This window comes from Pseudophryne corroboree, chromosome 4 (assembly GCF_028390025.1).
Source record: "Pseudophryne corroboree isolate aPseCor3 chromosome 4, aPseCor3.hap2, whole genome shotgun sequence".
NCBI lineage: Eukaryota > Metazoa > Chordata > Amphibia > Anura > Myobatrachidae > Pseudophryne > Pseudophryne corroboree.
Window position 1 is genome coordinate 43426750 of NC_086447.1, and position 9409 is coordinate 43436158.

A 9409-nucleotide genomic window follows, 5' to 3' on the forward strand; every position below is an offset into this window, starting at 1 on the left:
GAGTGCTCGTGTGGGATGAAATACATAGGGAAAACTAGAAGACCTCTGAAAATCCGCATTCAGGAACATGTGAGAAATATTAAAAACAAAGTACTAACACATGCAGTACCAAAACATTTCCATGCCTGCCACAACTCAGATCCTGACGAACTAACATTCAAGGGCATTGAGCTGGTCTCACTGGGCGAGAGAGGTGGTGATCTCTCTAACCTTTTATCGAAAAGGGAAATGTATTGGATTTTCGAACTGAACACCCTGACCCTGATGGTTTCAACGAGGGCTACGAAATAGCCCCCTTTCTGTGACGTAAGCTGATTACACTTTCTTCCTCTCACTAGGGCAACCTGTCTCTTCTCTGTTGTCATTTCTACTAGGGCCACCTCCCCAACCACGTCATCTTACTATGATTACCTCTAAAACCACGCCAATACTACAGCCATACCGCACTGGAGATGCCCAACTCCATTCGATCTTGGAAGCCAAGCAGTGCTGGGCCCAGCTAGTACATAGATGGGGAACCATCATGGAAGACTGGGTGCTGTAATTCTTAAGCGAGGGCATGAGGATATTCTATTAATAATACACACTCTTTTTTCTTTCCCATGGGAACTCTGGTGTTTCTAAGAGGTGCAAATATGCTTAATACACACGTAATTCCGCTAACACCTGAATATCGTTCATCATGAACTGAAATAGCACGTCTGATGCTGTGATATCAAATACCACCACCTCCGTGCGTGAATGATTATATTCATATTTACCCCTATTTTCATGTGTAATTATATGCATGTACGGTGTAATACTATAAGGATTCAGCGCAACAGGCCTCTTAACTAATCTTTTACTTTTTAAAATCCTCCACTATTAGACTAAGTCTTGTCCCTAATGCTGTGATTTTTACTACCACACAGGCATCTAATGCCATAGGCTGTTTAAATATTTTTATGCCTGGGACAAGTGATATAAACAGAATTTTATAGAAATATGAGATATATATCTAAATAATATTCCTAAATCACAATATTCTCTCTTTATTCTCGGTTGTGAGCACATTCCCATTAAGAATTATCACATCAAAGATGGCCGCCGGGACTACCTAATTATACAAATAGATGTCTGCTAGAATCTACTCCAAGAACATGGCCGCCGCTATTTTCTAGACGTTTTGAGCCTCTGATATCTGATGGGAGAGCAGGCGCATGCGCAGCTGATGTTGGACACAAACATTCTACGATCCGCACCTGGCGCACGCGCAATGGAGAATGCCGGACGCCGGAAGTGGGGCGGACGTGACGTCACCCACGATCCGGACAGGAAGTCCAGGATCATGAACTTTAACTTTGTTCTTTACCATTTTTAACACATGAAAACAGTTCTTTTATAAAGCGGTTTTGCACAGCATAGTGATATTATGCTGTAAGGGTATTGTCACTCTGTTTTGATATGCACAAACAGTTTTATAAAATTTGGTATCTGTTAATTGACAGGAAGTGATGTAGCAATCACTTCCTCATTAACACAGGTATATATAGATGAGCTGTCCCAACTACCAATCACCCCTTGATGACGTCCAGATAGGACGAAGCGCGTTGGGTGTAATGATACATACCTTCTCAAAAGCTAAGAACCTTATTTATACATTTTTTTTATGCTGATCTTATTTCCAATTTTTTATTGTTAGGACATTGATCCTCCTGTCTTATATCAGTTTGTACTATCAATTTTACATTAACTTGTATATTTGTATGCAGTTCCAGAGATTTTTTACTCATTTTATTGGTTCTTTGTATAGGCTTCTGTTTTATTTACTTTTGTATTGGTGCTAATTATATTTTATTAAATTTTTATCATTTTTAAATTTAGTCTCCTTTAAGTTCTAAGACACCATTGGTCGCTTAAAACCACCTTATCCACTTTTTCTTTTACATATGTATTTTAATGTTTCACTATTGAGGCTGATAATTGTGTCTCTTTGGGAATGAGCATGTTCCCTGATATGCCTTTTGAAAATATGCAGTGACATCCTACAATATTTGTAAATGGTACACACTATATTTGTTGTTTTCTTCTTTTTGCATATTTCATGTGCCTAATGACGGTCACCTGACTGAAGCTCCTTTAACCAGATAAGTGTTTTGGGCCTAAATCATTGTCATATTCACTTGAGTACTCATTTAAATTCTCACACTCTTGGGCGCCTATATACACCATTACCTGCATATAATCATGTGTGTATACACATCTTCCGGTTTATGAGCTGCCACTCACACAGCGAATGAGGAGTGTCTAATTGATTTTGAGTTCTAACACTTATCACGCTATGTTGCTTTAAATTCATGGTTGTACCTGAGCACCTAAGTCTCTGCTACTATGTATCTCTCTCTCTCTCTCTCTCTCTCTCTCTCTCTCTATATATATATATATATATATATATATATACAGGTCGAGTATCCCTTATCCAAAATGCTTGGGCCAGAAGTATTTTGGATATCGGATTTCCCGTATTTTGGAATAATTGCATACCATAATGAGATATCAGGGCGATGGGACCCAAGTCTAAGCACAGAATGCATTTATGTTTCATATACACCTTATACACACAGCCTGGAGGTCGTTTAATACAAAACTTTTAATAACTTTGAGTATTAAACAAAGTTTGTGTACATTGAGCCATCAGAAAACAAAGGTTTCACAATCTCAGTCTCACTCAAAAAATTCTGTATTTCGGAATTTTTGGATATGGGATACTCAACCTGAATTGTATTTCTGTTAAAGGACAGTGATATCTGTTGAGAAACATCATGATCCTCCATAGCCCGACTGTATGATATTCCTGCCAATCAGTCATTGCCTGTCAAAAACAATTAATATCCCTTCTGTAAATTAAGCAAACAGGAAACACTCCTGCCTAAGGCTTGTCAATTTTTATGTCAGTTTTATGGTGGTTTTAAATTTTGGCGCTTTATAAAACCGAGATTTATATTCCTTTCTTTCCTTTCTATGGTCTAACACATTGACTGTGCATTGGAATTCAATTTTTTTCTAGTCTATTCTAAAGTGTGCTTTCTCAGTGGTTTGCAGCGGTTTGGGCCACAGTATAAAGGTGGATTGCAAAATCTTCAACCAAACGACCACAAGACTCGGGGTTTCACAATTTGCCACTTTGTGAATGAAGCCGTAGGTTTTTATTACTCCTGGTGAATGATGTGTTCACAAAGCTGTGAACTGATGTAAGGCCACAAGTGTCTGCGGACTGGTGTAAATGCACACTAATGTCACCAGGACAAATTAGCCACATCTCACTGATAAGTTTTCTACAGTTTGTGTGCCTATAGTATATATTACACTATACAGTATATACAGTAGGAGTGGATATGTGGATGTACATTTGAATTTTTTTTGCTACATTTATTAGTGCGTGACAAGGAAGCTTATACCTGATTTATTAAAGCTCCATAACCCTAATAGTACAGTAAATTAATTTTATCACAAAATAAATATTAACACTTTTTTATCCGTTTGTTTTGACTAGGTTGGTTGTATGTACTGTATATCAAGTAAACTTGATGTGAGGTTGTCACATATGATACCAATGCAATGCCTCCAATACAATAAAACAATACAATGCCTCCTTGAAATGCCTCCATTATTTGTACAGAAAAGTGCTCTCTTTATTAACAGATTGTCAGGGGTTTTTCTTAAGTACAGGGGTCCATTTATGCTTCATGTCCTATGGGTCTGATTCTGTGGTAAGATTTTAAAAAGCAAAAGTAACTTTTCACCTTGGTAACGCCGTGCTGCCCTGCAGGAGGTGCAGTTAAAGATTTTAGTGGGGCATGTCCATCTCAATTCTAAATTAAATTTAAATTAGAGATGAGCGGGTTCGGTTTTACTCGGTTTTACTCAGATTTACTCGGTTCTCAAAACGGCATCTTATTGGCTCACGGACGTCACGTGTTTTGGATAGCCAATAAGAAACATCCGGATAAAACAAACTGGCGTTAATTCTGGCATTACATCCGAACCCACTCAACTCTAGTTTAAATAAAGCTGCTCAGCATTTGTGGACTACATGCAAACGCAGCCAGTATTTACCCTGCATGCAAAAATAATAAATATATTTACATCCCTTGGATTGCAACATGGTTTGTCCAGGTGCAAAGTTACTTGCTCTATTTTGCTTTTCTCCCATCAGAATCAATCCCTATCTGTCTGAATTTGTCTTAAAGGTTTAAATATTTGAACATTTAAGAAAATCATTACATTTAGAAAACTGCTTCCTAAATGTATCTTTCACCTCCCTGTTATTCAGACAGTAGATCATGGGGTTCAGCATCGGAGACAATATAACATAACATATGGAGCTATACTTCTCCTGATTTGTGGAGTACTGAGATGATGGCCCAAAGTACATAAGCATTGCTGTCCCAAAGTAGAGAGCCACCACAGCTAGATGGGACGTGCAGGTGGAGAACGCCTTAGACCTTCCTGCATTGCGGATCTTTAATACTGATGCCATAATACAACCATATGATACTAGAATAATCACAAGAGGGAGGAGAAGAGAAAGAAAGCTGATGGAAAATATCACAAGCTCATTGGATGAAATATCGGTACATGCCAACTTTAGTATAGCCAGCATCTCGCACATGAAGTGGTTGACCTGGTTGCCACAAAAAGTTACCTGCATGAAAAATGATGGCAAAGCACACATCATGAAGCTACCAATAAAGATCAGTGCCACCAGCTTATAACAAACGCTCCAACGCATGAGAACAGAGTAATAGAGCGGTTGGCATATAGCAACGTAACGATCATAAGCCATGAGGGCAAGGAGAAGACATTCACATCCCTCCACAAGAAGAATGACGTAGATCTGAATGCTGCAGCCAGCAGATGAGATTGTCCTATGGGAAGAAAAGAGATCTGCTAATAACTTGGGTACGGCAGTTGTTGAGTAGCACATGTCCAGAATGGACAACATGCAGAGAAAGAAATACATTGGTGTATGTAACTGTGGATTAACGAAGATCATGAACAATATAAGGCCATTTCCAGCAACAGTTACTATGTAGATGATACCAAATAACACAAATAGTGCAGCGTTTACCACTGGATCATTGGAAAATCCCAGTAGAATAACATCATAGAAAATTGTCTCGTTTTTGGTCGCCATCCTTCAATGCATGAAATGAGACCCAGTATAAGTACAACATAACAAAGGGTTTTGACTACTCTTTTTCTGGAGAAACAAAGCTTACGTGCAAATTAACTGGAAATGCAATAATACACATGAAGACAAAATACTGATACTAAGAGAGTCAATGGCAACTTTCAAATCTCAGTGTAAGTTCTTTAAGACTTTATTCAAGTCACTGTCTTCCTGAACACTTTACAGAAAACGGGCTTAGAAGGCCAGTTTTGCGAGCCAGAATTGCGAGCTCCATGTCTATTAGAAGCCGCAATGGTAATGGATTTGCAATGTGACACGGAGCTCGCAATTCTGGAGGTTATATATTTTGGGTTTCACCAGTTAATGAACATGAGTGCAGTGGCAATTAAAAAGTAAAGTAATATTTACACTGTATGGTGAGATAAGGGAATTATTAATAACTTCCGTTTACACTTGTATGGACTGTAACAATTATATGAGGGGACAAGCAATACAGCTATTACGTGCCCAGACTTTATTCCAGATATAATAGTTATTGTAGTATTTATGGGGAATCTGGATACGGGGAATACCAGTAGCCGTTTGTAGTAACTAACAGCAACTGGCTTAGATAGCCACAATACCAGTGGCAATATTTGTAATAAACAAGGGAACTAATGATGGTTGCAGGGTTTTCCTAGAGTGTCCTTTAAAAATATTTATTGCTATATGAGAAGTCCATGTTACCCAACCCTACATACAGTTATTATACTACATCCATTGCTCTCTATTTGAAAATCTATGATATAAATAAATGAAGCAGAAAATTCAGGCACAGTGAATCAGTTTTTATTCTGTTTACAGTATAGAATTTATTCACTAAAATCACACAAATACATAAAATACACTTTTCCCATTTATGTTTCTCAATTGCTAATAATTTTTAAGATAGTATTAATAAAAGTTAGATTTTAATACGATATGTTCATAATAAGAATAAACGTAAAATCTCTTCTTCTTTTCTAAGTGCGCCAACAAAAGAGACAATCTTTTTCTGTCCTGTGTTGTTCCACTCCTAGATGGGCCAGGAGATTGTGCTGCCTACTTGTGTCACTTACAGTAGCTTTAGTCATCCAGCTACTTCGGTGCAACCTTTTGGCCTAAAAACAATATTGTGAGGTGCGAGGTGTTCAGATTAGACTGGAAATGAGTGGAATTGTTTTTTAATGTTTTTTTGTTTTTGTTTAAACATACAGATCCAAAACCAAAATCTGAAAGGGTGGTTTTGGCAAAACCAATCCAGATCCAAAACATGAGCAGAGATCCAGATCCAAAACCAAAACACAAACCCGAAAAGTGTCCGCCGCACAGTAGCGGATCTTGCCACGGGCAAGCAGGACTTTTGCCCGGGGCGCCACCTTCCGGAGGGCGCAGGGCGCCCTCCGGAGGGCGCCACACGAGGGCAAGATCCGCTGCTGCTGTGTGCCCCCCACTGCCCCCCTGCTGCCGCTGGCCGCTGGGAAGGGAAACTAGACGCGTACGCGTCTAGTTTCCCTTCGTGGAGAGGTCCTTTACTGTGCGGTGCGCGATGACGTCATTGCGCACCGCACATCATTTCGGTCTGTACAAGGGGCGTAAATGACCACGCCCCCTGTACAAAGCCACGCCCCCTAATGCCGCCCAGGGCGCAAGAACCCCCGGAACCGTCCCTGCCGCCGCACATCTCTAATTATTAATATTAGTTTTATAAATAAAAGTGAAAACATAATATGCAATTGGAGATTACATATAAAAGATAATAATGTTCACTGTAAAATTGCTGGACATGATCAATCTATTAAATATGCAACTGCAATAGGCCGCTGTCAGGATGCAGCAGCTGGGATGTATATAGCAGCAGAGAAATCCGTCTGTGGCCAACCAGCCGCTAATAGAGCAATGTGTCTTGCTATGTAAGAAACATAATACTGAGAGATGAACCATCCAGATTCTGTCCAGTAATTAGCAGAGGGAAGATTACCAGCCAGATGAGGTAGTACATCCGCACCCCTGGTTGTAGCTGTCAGAAGCCGCTTACTGGGCAGGGCCGGTTCTAGACCCTTTGGCGCCCCGGGCGGAAAATGGGGGGTGTAGCTTCATACAGGGGGCGTGGTCAGTTACGCCCCCTATACAGTGGAGTAGCGCCGCTGAAAAAAAAAAATACTTACTATCCCCACTCCCGACCGCTGCAGATCTCCGCCGGCGCCACTCCTCTCCTCGGATGACAGACACTAGAGGTCAATTATGACCCCTAGCGTCTGTCAGTTCCACAATGCTGTGCGGTGCGCGATGACGTCATTGCGCACCGCACAGCAAAAGTCCTCTAAACGAATGGAAACTAAATGTGTAGCGTCTAGTTTCCCTTCACAGCGGGGGACAGCGGGACACAGCGGCCAGCGGGGGGCACAGAGTAGTGGATCTTGCCATGGTGAGGCGCCCTCCGGAAGGCGGCGCCCCGGGCAAAAGTCCTGCTTGCCCGTGGCAAGATCCGCTACTGTTCCTGGGTGATGTTGAAGTCCGTGAGAAACTGGTCCTGTATAAAGGATGGCGTATAGTCTACTGATGAGGTCCAGATAAAAAAGTATATTGATATATTTCACTGGGGTAAGTACCCACAGCGTCCTCTGAAGCATATGGTGGAATACTTAGAATAGCTTTCTTACTGTAGATAGCTAAGTACAATCATATGACAAGGAAATGGTGTATCCATCATTAAACGCAATTTATCAAGCTGTATGAAATATATATATATATATATATATATATACTGTATACAAATTATAAGGAGGCATTTTTATTGAAGGATTATGAATATTCATATCTGCAAATAAATAAACACAAATACTTGGATAGCTGATATCAATAATTGCGGCTCCGGCTGGCAGCTCTCCACACTAATATGAACTGAAACTGATCACGTGTGTAAACAAAGCCATGTAATCAGTATTGTATCAACAAGGAGATTTACATTTTTGCTGTATTATAATAATAATAATAATAATAATAATAATTATAATAATAATAAAATGTAACAAATTAAGAAAAATTATTCACATGGCATACACACTGTATGGATCACCCATAAATCTCAATGGTGCATTAAAATAAATTGCATACTAAAAGAAATCACAAACAGTAATGTGATTGAATCCACTGAGATGCTCTGGGCTTAAATAATAATCAAACCTAGTGATAAACAAAATAATATATACAAAACACATATAGATAATAAACTACTATAATTGAAGTATTTATTAGGAATGTTACGCATAAAGGGGGTAATTCTGAGTTGATCGCAGTAGGAATTTTGTTAGCAGTTGGGCAAAACCATGTGCACTGCAGGGGAGGCAGATATAACATGTGCAGAGAGAGTTAGATTTGGGTGTGGTCTAAATTGCAGTATAAAAATAAAGCAGCCAGTAGTTACCCTGCACAGAAACAAAATAACCCACCCAAATCTAACTCTCTCTGCACATGTTATATCTGCCTCCCCTGCAGTGCACATGGTTTTGCCCAAATGCTATCAAAAATCCTGCTGTAATCAACTTGGTTTTGCCCAACTGCTAACAAAAGGGGGTCATTCCGAGTTGTTCACTTGTTGCCGATTTTCGCAACGGAGCGATTAATGCGAAAATGCGCATGCGCATGGTACGCAGTGCGCATGCGCTAAGTATTTTAGCTCAAAACTAAGTAGATTTACTCACGGCAGAACGAAGAATTTTCATAGTTGAAGAGATCAGAGTGTGATTGACAGGAAGTGGGTGTTTCTGGGCGGAAACTCAGCGATTTCACGGCATTTGCGGAAAAACTCAGGCGTGCCAGGGAAAAACGCGGGAGTGGCTGGAGAAACGGGGGAGTGGCTGTCCGAGCGCAGGGCGTATTTGTGACGTCAAACCAGGAACGAAACTGACTGAACTGATCGCTAATCGTGAGTAGGTCTGGAGCTACTCAGAAACTGCAAAGAAATATGTATTTGCAGTTCTGCTAATCTTTTGTACGCAATTCTGCTAAGCGAAGATACACTCCCAGAGGGCGGCGGCCTAGTGTGTGCAATGCTGCTAAAATCTGCTAGCGAGCGGACAACTCGGAATGACCCCCAAAATTCCTGCTGCGATCAACTCCCAATGACAGTCACAAATACTACCTAATTGGTACTAGCTTAGTGAAAATGAGGTGAAATTTACTGTGCAATATATAATATAACCAGATCTTAGAGCA

At 40.2% G+C, this 9409-nt stretch overlaps 1 protein-coding gene and 1 pseudogene across 1 annotated transcript; one reads left to right on the forward strand and one right to left on the reverse strand.

Annotated features, from left to right (window-relative positions):
* Positions 1-428: 428 nt before the first annotated feature.
* Positions 429-547, forward strand: LOC134912361 (5S ribosomal RNA; annotated as a pseudogene).
* Positions 548-4231: 3684 nt separating this feature from the next.
* On the reverse strand, positions 4232-5176 carry LOC134910807 (olfactory receptor 2G3-like). The gene has a single exon (XM_063919191.1). The coding sequence runs from the start codon at positions 5174-5176 to the stop codon at positions 4232-4234; it is 945 nt and encodes a 314-aa protein (XP_063775261.1).
* Between the last annotated feature and the right edge of the window lie 4233 nt (positions 5177-9409).